Here is a 23690-nt window from a genome sequence, read left to right on the forward strand (position 1 = left end):
GTTCCATCATTGCTTGTTCATGGCCGCGCCCTCGGGGCGGGTCCCGTGTGGTTTGGTCCATGAACGGTTCCGTAAGGGATTTTTTTTGTGCCTGCGCTAAAGCAGCAGCCCGCAGGGATAAAGACGCGCGCCTGTCTGTCTTTGTGTGTGTGTCTGTCTCTGTATCCGCAGACGCACCCATCACAGTAGGAATGTGCGTGGATGCAGCTACTATGAATGTTGTGTTGTAGGCGCGGAGTGGCTATCGGGACGGCCCGGAAAATTTCCCGGTTGGCCGGCCGTCTGATTAGCTCAAGGGGCAGCCATATGACGTTCATAAGCGGCCCATTGAGTTACAAACTATCATAAAACAGAGATACTGCCGTGCAATCATCTGATTTATTCGAGTACTACACAATATAAGCAAAGATATTCTATTTATCTAATCGTCTTTGATGTAAGATTCACCTTCATAACCAATCAAATATTTTTTTAAAAATTCTAATTTTGTAATGTACCAGTTAAGTACAAATAAAGTTTGGTATAAAAAAAGAACTCAAGTGTGTTATGTGTGTGTGTGTGTTTATTGAATCGTGCGTTTTTGACACAAGCGAGAATCAGTGAGTGCATCCATTTTAGATGTGTGAAACTAGTGTATTTATATATGTATGATGAGCAGGGTAATTACCTGCAATATCAGTGTGGGCTAAATGAGGGCCTAGTGAAGGCTAAATAAGGGCTTCCACTGGGGGCCATCGCAGGGCCAGTGCAGGTCTCCTGTGGGTTTAGTTAGGGCTGCCATTGCGGGGCCAGCACTAAGGGGCCAGCGTATTGCCAATGAGCAAAGTCTTACAGGCCTGGTGCGGGCTGCCCACTCGGGCCCCCTAGACCGGCCCACACTGGGCCTTTGTGGGCCTGCTTGCTGGGTATATTATTATTATTATTATTGACTGATTTGTCCAAGTCACGTTGCTTTAAACTAGGATGGCTTAAAGTTTGTTAGTTTTTTAGCTTAGAAACGCGACGCGAAAGCAAACATTTGATATATGAGCAAATAAGCCAATATGAAATGAAATGACAAGCATATAAATGTCAAACTATCAACACTACACACACCAGCTATCAGTGCTTTATTGTGCCGTTGAGTATCCACGTAAAACATCTGTAAACATTAACAAAAATTAGATTTAATTTCTGCTCAGGTGACATTTACGTAGAACAGGAGAACTGACCTGTTATTTATTAATGGCAGGTACTCACACAAAGACCGTGAAAAACGCAGTTTAAAGAGAACTTTAGTTCGTATAAATACTTGTTTAAAAAAAAAATAAAACTAAAAGTAATGAAAGAACAGATCAAAGTGGCATCAGTGGCTCGTCATGAGATACGAACAATGTGTTCACGAGCAGGTTTCTATGCAAATCATGTGAAAACCTACCATCTAAACAGAACACCCTTTGTGCCCCCTGGAAGATTGTTTCCGTTTTATCCCACTGTCAGTCAGCCAGCTTTGTTTGGATAAGCCTACATTTGCCTTTGAACATCAACAGAACATTTGTCTGAAACTGCTGTAACGTTTCCAGTGGAGATCAGATAGCACTTCTGCTATTTTTAATTTGTGAAGCGGCACTGGCCCAGAAAAATAAGATCCCAGTTTATTAGTGAAGCCTCCAAAGCCTTTGTGGTGGATCTAGAAGGAGGCCTTCATCTCAGGATACACAATAGGATTGAAATATGCAGATATAACTAAATAACAAGCTGTCGCATTCATCCTATTTAAGTACTCCAAGAATACAGGCGATGCCTTTGAACCATCAAATACAATACCGTTTTCATTTGAAGACACACTTTTATTTTAGGGTAGTTTTCAAGTGCTTAGTCAGTCCAGGGGGTTGAGAGCCAAGATAATCACAGACACAATGCCATCGTAAGACATCCCTCCACAGTTCTCTGTCTTGATAGTCCTGCACCCCCCCCCCCCCAACCCAGCCCCCCTTCATCCTTCACTTTCTCTTTTCTTCAAACGTCTTCACTGAGTCTTGTCAAAGCTGTTTGATCGTGATGTCAGAGAAAATCCAAAGTGATCGGATCATAAGATCAATGATTAGATGGTCAGTCTCCCAACGTTACACACATCTCCCGCACTTCCACGTACGCACACACGCATGCACGCACACTACCAATCACTCTCCGCAGGTTGAATGAGTTTGCTTATTAAGCAGAGGCGTTGCTGGGTGACGGTTGAGTCCAACAGTTTATGAATGTACACACGCCTGAGAAGCATCCATTATGAGAGCAACTATTCGCTGACTGAAGTCTTTGACATTCTTTCATCGTTCGCCTGGATGTGGGTCACATCAGCCACAATCAGGCGAGTTCAGCACCTGTGAAGGAGGTCTAGTTTTAGCAGCTCCAGCCAGACCAGGAGCCAGGCGGACAGTGGCTGGATCAATGTGCTGATGTGGCGGCGAGGTGTGCAGCCTCCATGTTGCACTCGTCAATTTCACTCATCTCCCCCGACTGGCTCGCGTTCTCCAGCCTCTCAGCTGAAGAAATAGGTGGAATCTTTGACCTGCTGGAGATCAAAATCCCCTGGAGAGAGAAGAAGCGGCGTGTCAATTACGAATACTGCAGCCTCGACCATAAACCTCTAGACTTTGTTCTTATATTAAAAATTAACACTCCTCTCTCAAAAAAGGACAAATAAGCTGAACGGTTGCAGCTTTGGCTCAAACAGGAGGCTATGTTCAGCTGTGGATTTCATGTATTTATGGAGTAAAGAAAATATTTACAGTAGCAGGATGGAGTTTGTTGGACTGATAAGATAAATTAACCATCATGAAGGAACACGGCCCCCCGTGACACGGTTTCACTCACTGATGTGCTCTCAACAACAGAGCCTTTCAGCAACAGGGGCATCAATTAATTCTCCTTTTGTCTTTGAGATTTGAAGAAATACAGGATACCATCAGATTTTAACTGCATTTAGGTTACTAAAACTGGCATATTGAAACTACAAATTAGGAAGAAAAACTACAAGTTAGGAACGAAACCGCGAACAGAGTTTTAACAGTCAATGAATGGAAATCGTTTTATGTTTATCGATGGGATAATGGTCTTTTTTTTCTATCTCTGTGTATGTATTTTTAAAAATTTGCATGATTGCATAAACTGTAGGATAAATATGTTGGAATGTTTGATTTGTTAATGAGTCATGTGTGGAAATACTCTCACAAAGTCACATTAATAACTAGATGGCCAAATAAAACTTCATCGCAAGGTTAAACAAGTTTTCACACAGGAGCTCGGACTTTATTGTCCTAAAACAACATCAGAGTCTGATTTTATCTGTGGAAATATCGGTCGAAAATGCAAACTGATTCATCTGATCCCAAGCTGGATTACACACACACACACACACACACACACACACACACACACACACACACACACACACACACACACACACACACAGAAACCTCTTCACCTTAATAAATTCAATATCCTTCACAGTAAAGATTATCGTGGATTTCAGAGTTGATCCAGTGAGTTTGGTAGTTAACATTAATATGGTGGGAATTCAGACAGACAGACAGAGGAACGCACGCACACGCACACACACACACAAGCCCCTTCAGGTGAACACCTGACTGACATAAGCTGATTATGCAAAGGAGGGTTACAATTAACAGTAATCAATTAATAGGAGCCAGCTGTCAGATGGAGCAGAGTTACGTAAGTGCAAAGCCCCCCTCCGCCCACCTGACTGACGGTGCTGTGGCACCTATTACTGTCACTCACAATGGCGGCGCTGGATCATAAGGCAGACACCACAGCACCACCATGAACGCAGCTGAGAACTTACTTCGTTTTTTTTGTTGTTGTTGTTTTTCCTCCCCCCAATCTGAACAAAACCTTCATCGTGGTAACACAAAAAAGCCAGAGGGTGCGACGCGAGCCGCGATCACAAACTCTGACCAATTATAAAAGCGAGAGGTATCAAATGTTTTGCAAGTGAAGCTTATTTCTAACTCCAAATAGAGCTTCAGGACATACGAGTCTTCTTCTACCCAATTAGGACAAGAAAAACACCAGCGTGAAAAGTTGTGCTCCTTCCTGGGGGGGCGACTGACCTGTCGGGGGCACTTTGGCCAGGCACAACAACAGCTTCTTGTAATCCTGGAATTTCTTCATCTTGGTATCAGCTCTGCCACGAATGGTGAGAATAGGAAGTTAACAACAGCAACAACATGTCTGCGTCGTTACAAGTGGAAGATGAAGGTGTCTGGACTGGATGCTGGGGCTTTGCAGATGGGACTGTCCAGGATATTTAGTGAACACTGGGTAGGTTTTGCCTCGTCTTTAAGACCAGACGGCGAGTCCTTGGCGATAAACAATGGGTGCCACATCTGTAAACATGTGTCTCGTCATGTGTCAGACATTCTCTCGACTAGAATGCAAAGCTTCATACAAGAAAATGTCAAACAATGTCATGAATTAGTCAAAATGTTGGTCTAAAATCAGCGTGTTGAACACACACACACACACACACCTTGTACAATGGTTTAATCTCGTACGTGGGAGTGTTTGGACTGTCTAGTGATGTGTGTACATGTTGGGCAAAAAGAAAACAGCGTGAAGCAAATGCACACTATCGTTGCTGAAGTGGTTTGGGGTGTCAGAACATTAAAGAAAATGAAAATAGGAGCTGAATTAAAATCCCTTTATCTCATTGCAATAAAAAGCTATCATCTTTAAGCTGACAGATGAGCAATCAACGGGTTTTCTTAGGGAATCGATGTCGTGTATCTCGGTGCACTCATCAAAACCTGCTTGTAGGCGTGTGAACTCACTGGGGCCTGATGCAGTATTTCTCTATCATGAAGTCGGACAGCTCTTGAAGGATCGGCTTACTGTGTAGAGAGACAAATTGTTCCCGACAGACCTGGTGGAGGGGGAGGAAGAAGCAGAGAAGGAAGTACAGTTGCTTGTGGATCGGGTAAAAAAAAAAAAATGGACGGAGGGACAGAGGAAGGGGGCGGAGAGCGACAAGGGAAGAGACGATCACACATCGATCTCCTTCAAGACCTGGAAAAACATCTCGGCTGCCTGTTTTCTTCTTTCTTGATAAATTATACAAAGAACACATTTATGTTGGCAGAACAAATTATGCGCTTCAAAGTAAAAAAAAAAAAAAAGTAAAATGGATTTATTTATGTCGTGTCTGCCGGATAAAGTGTATCGAGTTTTATCCTGGATTCTCCCTGTGACACACAAAACACACGCTACTTCTTTCTCCTGCCGATGAGTGGCATCGGAGTTATTCGTTCATTGCCGACATGTTTTTTTTAGCCTCATTTAGACGCTGCCTCAGTGACTCTGGCCGGCCTCCGTCAGAATCTTTCAAAACCTCATCCGTTTCCATGACCTTCTCATTCAACGTGATCAAACAAGATCTGCTGGTTCTCAACCTCATAAATGCGTCTTTCTCCCATGGAAAATAGGCAGGAAATGCAGCGAGTGTGCAAATCCCCAAAAAGCAGCCAAGGCGAGTGTTTTACTAAATAAGAAATCTTTTTTGTTTTTTTTTATTATCTTGGCATCAAGTATTATTGTCAGCTTTCTCCATCCAAAGGTAAGACATAACCGACTGTTACAAGGTGAATCGTTGGAATTCTAAAGTTAGGAGCCTGCTGCACTGTGAGCAAAATATTCTAAGTTCGCATTCAATGTTTCCTGCGCAAAAACCCCTAAATATAATCCAGCGCACTAAAAATACGCTATTTCCTTCTTGGTGTTGTTTACACTTCTTTTTTTTTTTTTAAACACATTACCTTTAAAAAAATATGCCGTTTAAGAAAGAATCTCGTGAACTTAAGAAAGAAGAACATGTCTTGATCTCATGAACTGATTTCACACCACACTGTCTGTCCAGGGGTGGGAAAAACACATCAATGTTTCAATCCAGCGTGAAATTTGTTTTGTTTTGTTTTTTAACCTGGAACAATATTGATGTTCCTACTCTTAAAATCCATTTTTTTTCAAACAATAACTCATGTTTTGGATTGATCTGAAATAATCCGCTCTGGCAGGTGTCACAGAACAGCTACTAGGCTGCACGGCACTTCCTTTGGTAGTGAGTGAGGCAGTCAAGGAATCGGCCAGTCAGTGGCAAACATGGTGGGGAAACATAAAACGCATGGAAACTTGGAAGCGGATGTTTGGAGTCACTTTGGCTTCTGAATGAAAAGAGGGGATTAAAAAAAATTAGTTGGACAAAGAAAACCGAATTTGAAAACCTTGTCTCGCTGCCGAATTTGACGAGCAAGACACCAGACCTCTTCCAGTATACATCACAATCTATCGGGATATTGTGATACTATCGTATCGTGACGCAAGTACTGCGCCACATATTTAATTGCGAGGTCCTTGCCAATCCGTCCATCATTAATGTGGAACCTCGGGAACATCTCGAGAGGATTTAGATGTGCACAAACACCCACTGGGGCTTGAGGTTAAACTGGAAGTGGTGCAGTGGTGAAAGGTCAAAGTCACCGTGACAGTCAAACAGAGAAGGCGTGATGGGGTATTTTTAGTTTTTTACACACACTTGTGCATCTGTCTAGGGAGAACTGGTTCACCCCCAGTGCATGCTGGGACAGTGACAACCCCTAAGCACGTGAAAATGGATGGATGAGGAAAAGATCAGCTGCTATTTAAATAAAGGCCGTCTTCTTTATATGCTTGGCTGTTGACTAATGCATTAATGGCCGTCCTCTGGCACTCTGCTCAATTACCTGTGTAATGAGGAAGATGTACACTCACACATCAAGAGAGGGCCAGTATGTGAGGGGATAATTGTACTGAGATAGAACTGCTTCATGACTTGTGACTCCTTTGAGATTGTTTGAAGACATAAACTATGGCTGTGCTCTGCAGCTACAATGACAGAAAATTGGGGCTTTATGGTAATTTGGTCCATTTTATTTGATGCTGTGTCTCAGTCTGGGTCTGTTGACAAGCTAGTTTTTGCCAGGCAGGAGCAGAGATTCATTCAGCACCGCAGGCTCTGTCAGATGGTGCTACCTGCAGCTTGCAGCCCCCAAGTATATGAAGGTGTAGTTTGTTTAACTGCCATCACAAAGCAGGTGCTGTTGCCTTAACAGAGGCACTTGTCACGGACGCCACACATTTCCATTACTGACATTCATCCAGTGTTGTCAAACCACACCATCATTCTTTCTGCTCCGTTTAAAGAATGAACTGAAGCCTGCAGCTGAGACAAGACGGCAAGAACAATCGACTGACATGTGACACCTTCAACTTCAATTAATCAGCATAAAGAGGAGAATTCTAAACTCTGGCGGTGACACACAGTCAGACAGAATGGAAACGGCTCTAAAGGGACAATGTGGGGCAGGAAAGGTGGAGGGATTTAAATGAGAGGAAAAAAGGGGGTTGCATGGAACTGAATACCTTGTTCATGGTGTCCACAGTGAAGGCGTGTGTCCAAAAGCAGTCGTGAACTGAGACAAATGTCAAACCAGAGCTGGGAGGGGGAGAATTCATGTGCAGAAGAGAAAGACAGATGGGTAGACATGAAAAAAATAGGTCTCCTTTGAGGGAAACACAAGTTTAACTATAACGAGAGTCAAATGTCCAGTTGTTGTGCAAATGTACCACTCATTTTGACAAAAGTATCCAAAAACCATGCAAAACTCCTCCAACAAAACAATACTGGAGTCATTTAGTCAGTATTTCTCTTTGTATCGAAGCATATAAATTAAAAGAGATGCAACCATCCGCATTCTGGTAGTTCTGATACGAATCTGACGCATCTGCTGATACCAACACTGATTCTAACACCGGAGTCCGCTTTTATTTATTTTCTAATATAAGGTTTGTTGGCATGATGTTTAAAGTTAAATAATGAGGCAGTCATAAACGATACATTACGTCTCAATAACAAGGGCAAATACATGTGAACGTATTTATGCATGTATTGAGCTGTGACGTGTCTCACGTTACGACAGCATCTCCCCAGGCAGGCTAGACAACCTTGAGTCACGTCACTGCTTCACGCGCTCTAGTTTTGGACTCTAAACCCTGATGTTGGTGCTACATTTAAGAACCAGGTTGAGTTATTTTCTAATCTAGAAGGGAGAAGCCAACAGAATATTCTCTTCGTAAGTTCTTATATATCCGTGTGGAAATTCTCCCACAGCCCCCAACTCCTCTTCGCTACCTTTGCCTCCATCGACAGGACTTGAGCATTAGTTTTACTCGGGAATGCAGCCAGAACCGCAGCATAGCAGTGCTTTTGGTCATCATGTAAGGTGCCGTTGCGATGATTAACTCATTCGTGCGGTGGATACCTGCTGCTCCAGTATATAAACATTAGACATGTTCGCGTGTGTTCACCAGGCACGCAAGGACGTCTGTTTCTCCAGATGGGAAACGTTCATTTCTCCCAAGCTGGAATGCATGCGTCCCTGAAACGGCAACACGCCAAGTTCTGGCGTACTTTGGGCTTTATAGGCAATGACACGAGGCATTCTGATTGGTTTGACTGATATTACGCCAAGAATCTGTCCTATAGGCAGTTGGCTGTTGAACGCGTTTCAGTTTTCTTTCGGGAGAACTTTGTCAAGTCTCATCTTCTTGCCTGCCATAAAACACATGAACTTAGCAGTAAAGAAACCCAGCTGCTGGGTTTAATCATCTCGTCCCTTCAGAAAACTCTCATGCTCCAGCAAAACTAAAAACAAGAAGTTTGCCGTGCCTGCTGCAGTCCTGGTTGGGCATAAAATCACGGAGAAATCCACAACAAATACTCTATGCAACCAACTTGTTTTTCATTAATATATATTCAAATATATACTTTTGCAAAAAAAAGGTCTTTTTTCCCCCCAAAGCAAACTCCCCTCTGCCACATGCAAGAACATTCTTGTGATGTTTTGTAAATTTGTTTGGAAATGGTATTCATTTCCACTGAGGTCTTTTTAAGGTCAAATTGGAAACAGGCACAAGGACAGGAGGATGGAAGTACATCTAGTGTCAGAGGCGTACAGGATTATATAATCTGCAGATGTTAGCAGGATTGCACGCTAACGCCGTATTGGGTACCTGTAGCAGTGGAGAGCAGTCAGCATCATGTGTGTGGAATCCAGGGAGTGGATGAAGTTTGGTGGGAAGGCGTTCTTCTGTTTCAGCACGTCCGGCCCCCTGAGAAGGACACAGTCAAGCACAGGCATGGAAAACAGCTCTGTTTTTCTGTAGCTTTGATGCTTTCAGATATGCTAGATTGTTTCAGCCAAGTCGAAAGTGGCCTCATTACAAACTGTTCTGGGAGATGGTTCACCATTCCACATTTGAATTTCCTTTTACATCTACTCGGAAGAAAAGATTTTACACAGCCAATTTTACTAAATATTAAATAAAAAAGGTTGGGGTTTTTTGGACAAATGAACCATGAATTAAAAACCACGCAGAAAAGCACTGGAATGTATTTCAACACAGATTTATCTATCCGTGTTTCCAGAAGATTAGGTCTTAAATCTACACATACTGTTTGGGATTGTAATTACAATTCTAACAAGGATTCATCGGTGCTTTCATGCAGTGAGCATACTAGAGCAGATTACATCTTAGAAATGTGCAGGGAATTAGCAGCAAAGACATTTAAATTGAATTCTTAACACGTTACCAGATGACTGGACCCCTCCCCGGCTCTAACCTTTGCACATAACAGAGCACGCAAACTTAAAAACAAAACATACTCGCTAATGACAGTATAACGAGCAGCGGGGAAAACCACTCACCCTCTTTGAGATACTATGTTCCCATTAACCAGAGCCTGTGCTATTCCAATACCCTGAGCTGCCACACACAAGAATGCTGCTCTAATGGGAATGGAAGCAGAGCAGAGAGAGAGTCTGGGCCCAGCATAAAGCTGAAGACACACACGCACGCACGCACGCACGCACACACACACACACACACACACACACACACACACACACACACACACACACACACACACACACAGCCTGTCTGTTAGCTTTGTTTTCCTTCATTTCTGTTTGGCAAGTAAATGTTAAAACTTTGTTTTGGGCTTCAGGATAAATAAAAATAAGATTCAGGACTTGAGAAACTTAAAAAAAAAAAAATACTGTAAAGAATGATTTGCAGGCACTCCGATGTCTTTTCCTGACACCTCTCACACTGACATGTCACCTCTCAGTCCCAGGACCCCAGCTGAGTGGAAAGGTGCTTACTCAGTCCTCTAAGGGTTCACACAGCACCTCAAATGGAACCTCCAGATGATTCACTCCATATAACAATAAATAATAAAAGGTATATCATATTTCCCAACTGTGACTAAGCATGCCTGCAAAACAACAACTGCTCGCAAATGTCTTTGCTTATTTATATTAAAAAAGGTGGAATCTGCAGCATTTTCCGCAAAAAACTAAAAATAGACTTACTCAAAATGAATCCAGCTTAATCGTATGGATTCTAGACATGCGTGGTGGTGACTGTGTCTGCAGAGCTGCCCTCTGCCTGTATTTCAATGCTTTTTGACTTGTTAGGAGGGGAGTGGGAGTGTAGCTGGCATTTAACTTGTTCTAGATGGCGTTTAGCTCGTGCTAGCTGGGCGTGTAAGTTGTACCAGCTATTTGTTAGCGTGTGTCATGCTGTCAGGGGTAAGGGTGTGTACACTTTGGGTGCTGTTGATTCCAGGGGGAGGGGTGCATTTTGAAAGAATGTTGAGTTTACAAGCCGCAACAAACCAAGCTACAGATTCTACCTTTAATACTGGCCAAGATTTTCCAGGATCTTCAATTCCATAAATAAAAGTTGGGTGTCTGATGATGTGTGGAAGGAGCTCAGAATGTCAGCGTGATGCATTTACTGACAGGAAGTTTCACCCAAGCACCCTCACCCCCATCCCCACCCCTGCTTGTGTTTCAGTATTCACACAGCTCGATCTTAGGCGTACTGTAGATGTCAGATGTAGGACGATGGCTGTCAGTCTCTGTCATCGCCGTCTCCAGTGTTTTCCCTCCATCTCCCCGCAACCAGACAAGTTCATCGCTGTCTCTCATTCTGTCTCTTTTTATCTTCCTCTCACCTCTCACATCTTTCCTGTCTCACTAGCAGCACCCACATGCCACAAATAGAGAAATCAGCTCATGCAGGGCCAATCAGGTGTTAAAAAAAAAAAAAAAAAAAATCATATGGGAAAATATGCTGAGGTAAGTCGTATCAGTAATTTTACAGTATAATTATCCATTAAATCGCAAATCTATAAACTTATTTAGAAAAGCAGTGTAAAACTTAACAATTTAGAACAAATGGCTTTTAAAGCAGTTTCTGAGCACTTCAGAAAGCATTTCCTGCTTTATGGTGGATGACGCAATGTTACATCCAAGCACAAGTTGGCAATTAAAGAAAATCTCCACTGGAGACACTTCCTTTGTGGAGTTGATGTCAGTGAGAATGTGAGCTAATTGCCTCATGACAGTGCCACTTTCTGCGTTCATTCTCTTCTAAAAACTGAGTAGACAGTTGTCAAGTGGTTGGAGGTTACATTCTAAAAATGGATTCATTGTGAATGACACAAAAAAGATGAGTTGTAAGCACGTTTGCTCCTCTCCCTGAAGATTGTCTGTTTTGACATTGTTCCAGGTCAGTAATATCACACTAACTGGTGACATTTCAGCTCCAAATGTCAATGAGCGCCATGAGAGAATAATGTGGCAACATTGTAACAGAGCAGAATGAGAGTGGAAACTTACGTCTTGTTGTCATGTCTGACCTGGATGGAGAGTGTTTGCATGTTGCTCTTCACCTGGAGGGAGAAACAAGAGAGATGTGACTCTGATCTCTCTTCCATCTCACTGACAAAGGTGGGAGCCTGACGTCAACACTCATACGTCAGCAACCAGTCAAGTTGATCCCATTTCATCCTCGAGTCCATTGACGAAAGCTTTCCTGAACTCCTTCAGTTTCTTCAGTTCTCCACACACACACACACACACACACACACACACACACACACACACACGACTTACCTCACCTGATAAGACTTCATCAAAAGACTGAAAAAGTTGTTATTGTCCTCACCTCCCACATGCTTCAAGTTTGCCAGACTGAGTCCAAGTCAGTGAAAATCAACCAATTCACAAAACACACAGCATCATCTGCTCTTTTTTTTTGGGGGGTAGCTGGATTAATCATACCCACGAATGTTACATCTCCCTGTTGCCGGGGACGGTGTGGCAACAAAGGTCCAAGGTGAGAATTGCAGTAGGGCACACAGTTCCTGTGATGTTCACAGATGATGGCAGCCAAACGGATGTTTTGTCATCAGTCATCACACACATCTGCAAGCATTACCCGTGCACGAGGATAAGCTGCTGACCCGGTGCCACGAATGCACACAGCCATCGCCATGTTGATGCTCAGTAAACTTCGTTCATTCATTCATTGTCTTCCGCTTATTCCTTTCTATTAAGGGTCGGGGGGCTGGAGCCTATCCCAGCGTCTACGGGCGAGAGGCGGGGTTCACCCTGGTCAGGTCACCATCACAGGGCCAACACATAGAGACAGACAACCATTCACATTCACAGTCACACCTACAGTCAATTTAGAGTATCAATCAGCCTCGTCCCCTCTTGATGTCTTTGGACTGTGGAAGGAAGCTGGAGTACCAGAGAGAACCCACACAGGAACAGGGAGAACATGGAGACTCACACAGAAAGATCCCGTGCTGGAGCCGGGACTCAAACCCGGAACCTTCTTGCTGTGAGGCAACAGTGCTGACCACTGCACCACCGGTCAATTCTATCAAACCCATAAAATCTATATCAAACAAAGCTGGACTTCGTAGTTATACACACTGACGAACCTTCCACTGTGTTCTTTCAATCTGTTGTTACATTTACTAAAAGAAGTAAAATTGTCAAAAAAAACCTACACTAAAATTGTGTTTAAGAACACATTTATGTGCGAGTCTGCTGTGAAAGGGAAGCTGCTAGGAGAGTGAGAACAGCGTGTTGACAGTCACCACGTCATGCACACCTCCTGACACACACGACTGGAAAATATTCCTTCATCAGACACAATTTCTGCCATGTCTTTAGATAAAATTATCACACGGTGAAGGTGTCGTGCCAAATGCCGCTTTAGATCTGCTGTTTTGCTCATTTTAGTTGTTACTCCACGCTCTCTAAGTCAGAAACTACAGCCTTTACTGGCAGTTGTTGCTGGCGGAGAAAAGACTGAGCTCTCTAATCTCCTGAGCCTTGAGGGTCCAAGCCATCTGTGCCAGTGCAGTTTTTCCCTGACCCTTGGAAGTGTGCCTGGGTGGGAACGACAAGGCTACTATCAGAGAGCAGATATGAGAAGCAACAGGCAGCCACCTCCTCAGCAATGTCAACACATTGCATTGGTGTGTTTAACTGGCATTAATGTAAAAGAGCTCCTCTCTGTTCAAAGTAAAAAGATGGCGCTCTTAACGCTGACGGCACGCTTCAGAACAAGATGCACCCACAATGAAACGAATGATTGGAACGTGCACTTGGGTTTGTGTTCCTCTTAATAACAATGAATGCACAAGGACAATCTTGCAGTTGGTTCCTTGTTTTCAGGGCAAATACAAGGAGCTGCATCATAAACGCACAAAATTAAGAACCACTATAGCTCATCTGAGCAGACAGCGGCTGAAAAGCAGGGGGAGGAGGTACTTTTTTGAAATCGAACCCCTGAAATATTGACTGTGTGTGTAGGTTCACTAAACTTTTGACTGATATATCACATCTAGATTAGTTCTAATTGATTGCAAGACCCCGTTGCTGCAGTCATAGATTTCTCGCTCAATATTGGAAAGATTCAAATAGTTTTGGTCCCTATCAATCATTTTGTCTCAAACATAGAAAATCCCCAACAACCGCGTATATCTAGCAGCTAATTGGCCTAACGAGAGTCATCATTTGGGCTGAACCTGGCTATCTAAAAGTCCGTCAAAATGAGTGATCAAGTCGCATTAAAAACTATGCTGAGATCAAAATAAAACTGAAAATGTTTTTGAAACTTTTGATATAGATTTTTGTACGAAGACAAATAACGAAAGATAAATTCAAAGGTTTTAGAGAAACACCAAAACACGGGAATTTCCATGGTTTAAGTTGGATGATTAATATGGTGAGTATTGAATCTGTCCATAGAGAACTGCCGCTATCGATGAAATGATTTTTAATGAAAACAATTAAAAAGGGACTCAGCTCAGTCATTTATAGATTCAACATGCCAGCCCTGTTGTAAAATTAAAATCTGAAATAATTAGCTACGTGAAGTTAATATGAATGCAGGTATGTTACAGGCCTTTAAGGCGGAGCTAACCGATAGCTTAAAAGTTGCTGAGTGATGAACGACAGACACAATTATCAAGAAATGGTAGTAAAATTGATGCGAATACAGGTAAAACCCCATTAGTTTCTGCCACGGCTGCTATCTCATCCATCACTTCTCTCGCGGAGACTCGTCCATCACTGTCCTCTCTATATCTCTTTGTGTCCTAATGGATAAGAGGTTCAAGGGAGGGGAAGGAAAAGATGAGCAAAACAGGGTGAGGGTGACAGAAATGAAGGTTACCTTTGGTGTGAGTAATGGACTGCCTCGCTGTAAATGAGGTCCTGTACACTGTACGGTAGTTCTCTCTCTTTTTCATTACAATGCAGGCGTGGATGATCAGTGTACAAGACCTGACTCGGACCCTGAGGCTGTGATAGATGAGACCTTGGCTAACCCCTGCTGTGTGTCCGAGGGGAACAGACCCCTGCTGCCTAAATCACCTGAGACTGGCAGTACAGATGGTCATGTTTACAGCAGTCATCAGTAACCACATGTAAGCTGATCTTTCAAGAGGGGAATCCCCATTAATCACATACACTGTAGGTGTCGCGTTCAAGTAGAGGAAGTCCTGGGTGACACCTCTCCTCAACGCTGCTCCAGGTCAACTGGACCTTCGATCTCACTGCTGAAGACTCACCACATTCCCACTCCCTTTCCGCCACATGTTCTTTTAACCAAACTCTATTTTTCTACTTCTCATGGGTGTCCTTGAAACTCAAACCGCATTTATTATTGCACCTCAAAATGCCAAAAGATTCTGCAAGATCGACGAATCATCACGTTACCCCTGGGAATGGCTAGCTTCTGTTCTGACCCAGAAGGGGGCACGGCGGCCGCCGTGCCGACATTTAGAGAAACACAGTTCCCCGGCATTAGAATGAAGAGCTGACTCATTCACCTCAGCTGTAATCTTGCTGCGATATAAAGCAAGAAGGACGGAAAATATCATCTGTTTGGCAAAGATTACAATTAAAAGGTGATACGTTCATTACCTCCACCAAGCAGGTCATGTGATCAGTTTGAGGGGGTTGAGGGGGTCCGTGCTCCATCCTCAACATTAGCATAGCAACAGTTGCTGCACTCAATAATCATTGTAATCATTTGGAGAAGTACAATGATCGTGTTCTTTGCCCTACACAGACATAAGGTCATGTGATGTTCTCTTCTTTATCCCAGCAGGTCTATTGTTCTGTCCTCAATGGACAAGGACCTGGTCCTCCAGGAATTTCAAAGGACAGAAGCTCCATAAAATGGGCTCCATTCGTGCTGTCGGTCCCCAGTGTATTAAGGGCGTAAACTGAAAAGTTGCGGATGAATTACAATGAAATTTGGTAGCCTGATAGAACTGAGATCAAGGAATAATCAATTTTTGTTGTTGTTGTATGAGTCGCCTCTGAAAAGTAGAAATTATGTGGCCTTGAAACTTAACGGTTCACTAGTGCACTATTCAACAGTGCACTATTTAATGAATGAAAATTTATGAATCACACTCTTGTGCTTGAACGTGACTTCAAAGGCTGTATGTGCATACTCCTCACATACAATCTGGCAAACAAAATGTACAAAAATGCTTATTCAAAGTGTGCAAAACTGACACACTTGCCCTGATCCAAGGGTGTCACCAGGACCAGTCACCTAAATACTTAACTTGGAGGGCACAAACAATTGTGGGAGAAAAGGATCTTGTGTTTTTACACTTAAAAATTCATGGGGATCTTCTTTCAATACCAAATAATCCACAGTAAAACATGAAAAATTCAACTATTAGAATAATAAATAATGTAGACGACTTGTCTCTCCTGGGAAATCACCATTTACCACCAAAAATCTGAAAATAAGCTTGGTGATTCTTTCCCCATAGAGGACATTAGATCACAAGCTTGTTGTCACGCTATAAACTCACAAATCCAGGCAAATCCAGCTGATGACTCCCCTGTGTTGCCACTAGCTGAGAGTGAGATTTCACTGTAACCTTGCATGGGAGTGGGAATGAAAAATAAACAAGGAATGTGAGCCAGAGTGACCTCTGATCCGATTAGCATCTCCCAATCCTGTTAGGCAGCCTCCCTGATGTATGTTCATGCTCTATTCAGCTACTCACTCCTACCCTTACGTCCTCACCTCCCGCCAGCCATGGAAAATACTCGATTACATGGGCTGACATTTGTACTCATCTCTGTACACATTCTAAAAAGATCAACATTCATACACACACAAACTTGTCTGATTATGTGACGCTACTGGAGCTTCACTCATCACACTTATTGGTTTCCTTACTGTGCTTCATGCATCAACTTGCAATTCTATCTCTCGTCTAATTACTAATGACCCCCCCCCCCCCCCCCCCCCGAAACAGTGTGGCCTTGGATTTAAGAGGCAGAGAGGAGACTGGGAGATTGAATTTAATCCATCGACGCAGGGAAAAGGTGACCTTTCTGCAAGTTAGTTTCATTTTTTTTTCTTTTTTGTTGCTCAGTGATGCAACTGGATTAGAGAATTAAAGCAGGGGATGAAGAAAGTTATCAGTGAAACCTACGCTAATCCGTAAAGTCATTGCTTCATTCAAGTTTTTATGCATCCCGATGCCATGAAAAGACAGAAGCTAATCAGCTTCCTTGTCCCTGCTGGACATTAAAAGATGCAGATCGAATCAAGGGAATGCACCCTTGCGCCCGACTACGGGGGGGGCAGAGAGAGAGAGAGAGAACGAGAGAGAGGGAGATGGACCCTGGAGACAAACCATCTGTCAGCCTCGCTCTCTTGGACCTGTTTATGAGGTGTCACTCCCCCTCAAAACCAGCCCTCTGCTTGATGTCATACTAAAAGAGCTCACCACAAACTGGGCCAGCTGATGGGCCTGCTGACTTTCTGTGCTCAGCAGTCGTCTCCTCCTGTTACTTAGTTTATATGTTAGAGGATGTTAGAAGTCAAAGCGAGTTGATGGTCAGCACTCATATGCACATACAGGATGAAGGCTTTTTTCTTTCCAAGCTGCAAAAATGTTTCCATCGCTTCAGAAGATGAACACGACATGAACTAATGACACATGCGTTTTCTTACACTAACCTCACCTGAAGTCTTCAAACAAAAATCTAATGGCTTACATTATAGGGAGGGCGGGTCCATATATGACAAAAATCATGAGTATGGTTACTTCAAACAATACAATATTTAACGCATTTACTCATTAACAGCAGAAACATCCCATATTTTTGAGGGATTAACAGTTTAATTATTTTTCAATTAAAAGAGGAATAATTTAGACATTTGATTCATAAAATAATGAAATTTTACACTAAAAAAATATAAGTATTGTTGCCATGTAGCGCAGTTAAGAAAAAAATGGAGCATCGGATTGATCTCAAACACAGAAAAAGAGAGAATCATTGTTAAATGGAATGCTATGGAGTTCCCACTTTATTACTATTATCTTGTTTTCCACTGTGTTAGAAGCCAAAACTGCAATTTAAAAAGAAAATTGAATTACGGTTTTATACGGCTACACAAGTGGTAAAAATAAGGTTAACCATAACCTAATACTAAACCCAACACTAAAACCGAGGCTTGACCTTCAAATGGCCCTTTACATATGTGAAGACCGGCTAAAATGTCCCGAATTTATGAAATGTATTCCAGTCCAAGGTAGCATGTAAAAGAACACACACACACACACACACACACACACACACACACACACACACACACACACACACACACACACAGGTAGAGAGGGATTAACAGTTTGTTCAAAGAAAGTGGAAAAGAAGCAAACATAAAATCTAACCCAGCACAGCAGCCCTCTAAGATCTCTCAGTGCTCTGTGTAACCTTGTTTGGCTCCCCCTCGATTGAAAATGACCTCTAAAGTTTCCATCCAACAAGGTTTTGTCAGAAGCTCTGACAGTGAAAGTGGCAGATAGGTGAATTAGGTGAATGTGTCTGACAGGAAAATATTGAGGATATGACACATCCTCCTCTGATGAGAATAAGACCTTTAGTGTTGACACCTCCCACCCCACCCCCCCACCCCTCCAACCTTCAACCACCTGCAGACAAAGCTACAGCAACCTTTGGGATTTCCTGCCCTCGAGTCTCTAAAGACACTCCATGTCGTCTCCTGTGTTCATACACTTTAAGCCGTGTCATCTCTGGTAGGAGGGGCTGAAGAGATCACGTTATCTTTCCAGTGCAGGATGCACATGACTGTGGATGAATGTCTGCCTTTGTGTGCCTTCAGATGTGAAACAAGCCAAACAAATACAGTCAAATGTTTGAAGCTGTGTTCCAGTTTCCAAATGGAATAGGTGTAACCATTCTTCATTACGACTCATTTTTCCTTTCCAAAATATATCATAAATACCAAAAAAATCTATCCATCTATCCATCCATCAAGGGTTGTGTGTGTGTGTGGGCAGCTGCCTTCGGGTGAGAGGTGAGGACAGGTCAACAGTCCATCGCAGGGCCAACACATAGAGACAAACAACCATTCACACTCACAGTCACACCTACAGTCAATTTAGAGTATCAATCAGCCTCGTCCCCTCTTGATGTCTTTGGACTGTGGGAGGAAGCTGGAGTACCAGAGAGAACCCACACAGGAACAGGGAGAACATGGAGACACAGAAAGATCCTGTGATGGAGCCGGGGCTCGAGCCTAGAAACTTCTTGCTGGGAGGCGACAGTGCTGACCACTGCACCACCGTGCCGCCCGTACCAAAAATATCTCTACCCTAAAATAAAGAAAGGCCTTAAGACACAATATTTCTAATTTTAGGTCATTAATTCAGATTTCATTGTGATATTTATCAATTTTATTCACTTTTAAGTATTTGGAATGGAAAAGTTAAAATAAAGAAGGAAGGGTGTTATTAAACTGTATTTGGGTACAATACCGTGGAAAATAATCCAGAAGCTGGAAGCATTCAACTATTTGAGAGTGGTTCAAATAGTGATGTCTTTATTTTATTTAGAATTTCAATTTAGCTCTTACTTTCAAAGCATGACTGTGTATCAGCCAGAACATCCATTCATCCTTCCGTCCATTTCCATGTTTTGTTATGATCGGGGGCGGGCTTGGGTCATAGCCATCTCAAATCAGGCGTGAGGCAACTGAGACGATTGCACCTCTGACATGGAGTCCATCCTGTCGCATGGTTTTAACCGCAAAAGAAAAGTTAAGCTAGGTTTTAAGTTAAGAAATGCATCCAGTCAGGGTCAGGATGTGTTTGTGTTTATGTCTGAGCCAATTCATGATCCATGATCCATCAGTTGGAAAAAAGAAAAAAAGAAAAGCTGATCAAATCCCATGCAAATTTAGTTTGGAACGTACATGTTGGCAGCTCTTCTAATTGAAACAAATGCTTAATAGTCTAGCCAGAGAACAGCGAGTGAAGTAAAAACTGTGGGCTGGCTTGTGTGAGGACAGCAGCTTGCTCTCAGTTAACGAAAGCCTTTTTGAGATGGTTATATGAAGCTTTTAGAGATGTGATAAGCTGACAGCAAACAGGAGAGTCTGCGGTTACTGTATGTGCTCTGCAGCTCACACCTGCATGTACGTGTTAGGTGACTGCCCCCCCCCCCCCCCCCATTATCAGCTTCATCGGCAATTCCATCAAAGTCCTGTGAAATGTGATGGGTGGAAATGACAAAGTTAACTGATTGTAGCGAAAGCGAGGATCTTAGGACAAAAAAGGAGAGTTCTTATCTAGATCCCATCATGCTGTGGGATCACAACAGCTGTGACGCCAGTCAATGCGCTGATGGCTCCAGTTTCATCTGTTCTCTGTTGTTGCTCCTATGCTATTGCATGAAAGGTCACAGGTCGGACAGATGAATGCTCATACGCAGCTTTGATTTTGATCTCAAATACAAACCTGCAAATTTTTGGGACTGATGGTATTATGATGAAAGACATACATGAGCCCGCTTAAGTACTCAAAATCACCCCTGTGGTACTCAGTACCACGTTTGATCATGATGACACATAAACATACACACAGATTCATGAGGGGAAGGAAACAAGCAGAGAACCTCGAAAGGTCAGCCAGTATTTTTTCTTTAAATGTATAAAGGCCTCTAATTGGCCGAGATGACGGCACTACGTTGAACATATATGCTGCTTATGTGAAGATAACCTGTAAGCCACTACTGACATCAATTCTAATTGCAACTGCATTAGCAAAGCTACAGAAATAAAAGCAACAGCTCTGTTTAATTAAGTTGGATATTTAGTGAAAGCCCAGTTGTGTAATGACAAACTCATCACTCCACTTTACAGAGCCTCATTCTGCACCTCACATTACATTCCAAACAGACTTACAGCTTGGGTCCGTGGGCGGTGGTAGGGCTGGATTATGGGTAAACCCAAGGGTGTCACCCACTGTACAGTGTGGCCAGACTTGGAGATGAGGCTGGCGCTCTGTGTCAGCCAGTCCTGCAACAGACAGCCAGCAGAGGTAAAGTGAGGCCACTGGACTGACTTGTAAGCACGTGCCTTTGCTCTTCATCCGGGGTTTGTAGTAAGACAACAAAAAAATTCAAATGCATGTGTGTGTGTATGTTAGTTCAGCTGGGTGACGCATTTAATGAATCAGGCCAAAAATACAAAGTCATTTGTAGTGGATGTGCAGACGAACAGCAGAGGAGTTGTTGCCTTCTCTAAATACTGCAAGTGCAACAGTGTTGTTTGGGTCTGTCACAGTTTATCCCTGCGAATGGAAGGCCTAGCCTAGATTCTAGCCCCCCCCCCACCACCACCACCAACACACACACACACACACAATCAATTGGGAGGGCAAGAGCCCATGAGTTGCACAAAAACTTTAGGTTGTTATAGTAACAAATTAAAGGAATATGAAGCACTTGTAGTCAGCATTAGCACACACACATAACAAAGATTAGTCTATCCACCAGGCTGATTTAAATAGTTACGTCTGATGGATTTGGGCAGAGTTTAGATCTGTAATTTACTCACTACATCGTAGCCTCAGATGGGTGTGTGAATAACAGTATTTAGAGTGTGTGAAATTAAACCCATTATCAGTATTTAAAATGAGAATCAGGTCATTGACAGTTCGCTGAAAAAAAAAAAAATCCATATTGTGCATCTCTAGAGGTCAGAGAAGACAGGGGCAGGGATTAATCAGCCCCCTCGCTCTCACTCATAATTTTAACTCACTGACACTACATGTGAGAAGATGTGACCTACATAGATGCAGCAGGTGCGTACACATTAGACACACACAGAAGGATCACGTCGGCACCAAGGTATAATGGGAGATTCTTCATCTCAGACTGGGCTGTCCACTCGCTTTCCCCAAAGGATGAACACCGGCAGTGGGGTGGTGGTTCTATTAGCAAGCCAGACTCCCCTCTGCTTGTGAAGATGATGTAAAATTCCCTACCAGGTGCAAGTCCTCCATCTATAAATGGAGTCTATGTGATGAATGAGTGCTGTTGCCAGGGTAATAGTGAAGTAAGCTACTCATTCTTAAAAATGCAATCTGTCTCTGCAGTAGTAGGTCATATGTTGGTTGTACCCTACATATCATCATAGTGGAGATGGAAAAAAAAAACCCAAACTGTTATAATACGCACATGTACAGCTGTGCCACATTACCATAAACATCGTAGAATCATATAAAAATGTTTATCAAAAGACATGGACCTTTTATATCGTATTTGTTGAAAAGAAGCTACGAAAATGCATTAAAGCAGTGTTTTATGTCATTCACCAGGATCTGCGTAAACTGTCTACACGGAAGCTTGATCAACAAGCAAACATGGTGGAGCAGCATAGAGAGGGAGAGATTATACAATCCTAGTCTGATGAAGAACTTGTGCCTAAAAAAGGGGAATTGTAGCAACGAAAGAGTGATGGCATTACCAGAGATTAGAACCTTGAAACGGTGCTTTTGAAACAGTGTATTTGTCTAATCTTACATTAACATATACTCATATTTTTTAGTTTGACGTCAAGGCTTACAGGCTGCAATACGATTGCGATACATAAAGCCAACATTTTTAAGTGGCTGTAGTAGTGGATATTTCCATTGCTTGAAACTGAATAGTGTTGTTTGTTTACATGTTCTTCTCATTGATGACAGGTTACATGTTTGGGGGAAAAGTAGGAACTATTGTTGGTATTGTGTACTTCTTGTCGTGTGAGATCTGGAGCTCTGTAGAACATAGGTTCCCTTGTTATCTCAAATGAGGGAATTATTTTTTTTATTTTGCGAGTATCATTCCTTTTTTTATGTTTGTTTTTGGGAATTAGGACGCCAAGGATTGGATTGTGCATCAACTCAATGTTACTCATTTGGAAGCTGTTCTTCCATTTTTGTTGGCTATAGATTACTATTTTTCTCAATGTCAGCCATTCGTAACAGTGTGTAAATTGGTCAAGTGTTAGATGAGTGAACCCACCTGGATTTCTCTGGTCGCCGTAAACATCTCTTTTAAGGCACTGAACACCTGACGAACCAGGTATTGAGACGCACCCCAAACATGCTCCTGAAAATAACACATATAATTATGCTTGCACAAAAGCAGCCTCCTTTGTGCTACTGGATTTGGACAGCTTTTACATTCTTAAATAATTAAAAATGACACGTTTAGTGAAAATATAAAAGTTCCTGAATTAGAATGATATTCCTCCTATCATTACACCAATCTCATCTCCACTGTATCCCCCTTCCATCACACTGCAATCAGTCACAATTATACTCCCCCTAATTCCCTGTTTAACCAATTAGGGACATTATGCAGGAGTCATTTAGCACGAATCTCTGGCGATGAGATGGTAGATACACTGACAGCAGGATATTACCAATCCCATCCATAATGACAGGGAGATTAACTTAAACTTTTGTGGGGAACTATATTGCTATGCAAGTGGTAAAAATAAGATGAAATGGTTCTGTGCGCCTGTCACAGTGTTGCCCCACAGAATGGTTCTGCCCATTAAAGAGCCATTTATTTCCGACCAAATGCGAGTGCAGCGGTTTTGAACTAAAACTAAATATACAGCAGCTGTGTGCACAATATCACACTTATCTATTGTTATATTCAAATCAGAGCTTCCCTGATACTACCATGCAGTATTATATTTCACTGACTAAAATAAACTGTAAAACCTTCTGGATTTTCTCCATGCTGCTCTCTTAAGACAGTGATGTGGGGCTCTGAATGTCAAGGTCATGGTTGCTGAAATCCAGTTTGCAGAATTAAATGTGTTGAGGTTAAACTCAGTCAGTGACAACGATGAGAAATGCATTTATGTGTTTTATACTTGTA

The 23690-nt window shown here is 42.6% G+C and overlaps 1 protein-coding gene across 3 annotated transcripts in view; it reads right to left on the reverse strand.

The window, feature by feature from the left end:
• Nucleotides 1–1966: 1966 nt before the first annotated feature.
• The window catches only part of polrmt (polymerase (RNA) mitochondrial (DNA directed)), a 45261-nt gene continuing 23537 nt past the window's right edge, over nt 1967–23690 (reverse strand). For all 3 annotated transcript variants that reach the window (XM_086223576.1, XM_086223577.1, XM_086223575.1), the window contains exons 14-21: nt 22821–22907; nt 20716–20829; nt 11781–11833; nt 9106–9204; nt 7456–7528; nt 4833–4924; nt 4113–4186; nt 1967–2571 (exon numbers count right to left, since the gene is read on the reverse strand). In XM_086223576.1, the coding sequence (XP_086079702.1) occupies nt 2522–2571; nt 4113–4186; nt 4833–4924; nt 7456–7528; nt 9106–9204; nt 11781–11833; nt 20716–20829; nt 22821–22907 (642 nt within the window). In that variant the 3' untranslated portion in view covers nt 1967–2521. The remainder of the gene's footprint in view (nt 2572–4112; nt 4187–4832; nt 4925–7455; nt 7529–9105; nt 9205–11780; nt 11834–20715; nt 20830–22820; nt 22908–23690) is intronic.

The sequence above is a fragment of the Aulostomus chinensis genome, chromosome 14, assembly GCF_037954235.1.
Source record: "Aulostomus chinensis isolate RoL2024-O1b breed Wild chromosome 14, RoL_Achi_v1.0, whole genome shotgun sequence".
NCBI classification, from domain to species: Eukaryota; Metazoa; Chordata; class Actinopteri; order Syngnathiformes; family Aulostomidae; genus Aulostomus; species Aulostomus chinensis.